The 851-nt window shown below is 26.1% G+C and overlaps 1 protein-coding gene across 1 annotated transcript; it reads right to left on the bottom strand.

The window, feature by feature from the left end:
- Positions 1-811, bottom strand: PRSY57_0028400 (stevor; the record flags this gene model as incomplete). The annotated part of the gene is made up of 2 exons (XM_020114338.1): positions 1-628; positions 743-811. Coding segments are annotated over 2 exons (697 nt in total), but the record flags the coding sequence as incomplete, so codon positions are not given.
- Positions 812-851: the final 40 nt, after the last annotated feature.

Here is an 851-nt window from a genome sequence, read left to right as displayed (position 1 = left end):
AATATGTAGCTTCATGCGTAAGCATTTTAAATATAGAAATAGAGTATATGCAATTCTTAGGCACTTCTGCAAACTTAGCAATGACAGCAGCTTTAGTAGCATACACACCAAACGTTGTTAAGAGTGCACTACCAACTGAACAAGAACATATTCCACCTATGCATCTGTGTTTTAGATGTTTTAAATATTTATCTTTGCCTTTTGTTTTTTCTAGTTTCGCATTATTAATATCAGTACATTCACATGAAGGTGAATCATCTGAATCGTCATTATCATTTGGGTACCTACCTGATTTTAACATTATATTATTTTTGTCACCAAACGTTTCTTCATATGTTTCCAATAATTCTTTTTCTAGCGTTGACATATGTTTTGCATCATTACCACCTGTATATTTTTTTCCGTTTTTTTCTACTACTTCTTTCAATTGTTTATATGGATCGTGAGTTTGTTGGTATTTTTTTATTGCTTCCTCGTTCATTTTATCAATTATTTCTTTCAGTTCTGGATCATTATGATAATGTGGATTATGTTTTTGGGTTTGTCCTAAGAGTCTTGATTTTATACTTGTTCTTTTTACGTTGTTTTGTATGAGGCTTACATTATAATAGTTATTTACAAAATTTTCCTAAAAAAAAAAATTAAGAGGATTAATGAATATGTACTGAAAATGTAATAATTGTTTTATTATATATTTATGTTATTCTAATAGTTATGTATTTTTTTTTTTTTTTTTACATACATAATGTGATAACACTAATGTATTTATTAAAAAGGTAAACAATAATTTTTTAAGGTAATACATCTTCATTTTTAATTCAAAAAATAATATCTTATATTTCAAATTGTAT

Source organism: Plasmodium reichenowi, assembly GCF_001601855.1.
Source record: "Plasmodium reichenowi strain SY57 chromosome Unknown, whole genome shotgun sequence".
Taxonomy (NCBI): Eukaryota; Apicomplexa; class Aconoidasida; order Haemosporida; family Plasmodiidae; genus Plasmodium; species Plasmodium reichenowi.
Note: the sequence above shows the minus strand (reverse complement) of the source record. Positions and strands in the feature narration are given on the sequence as shown.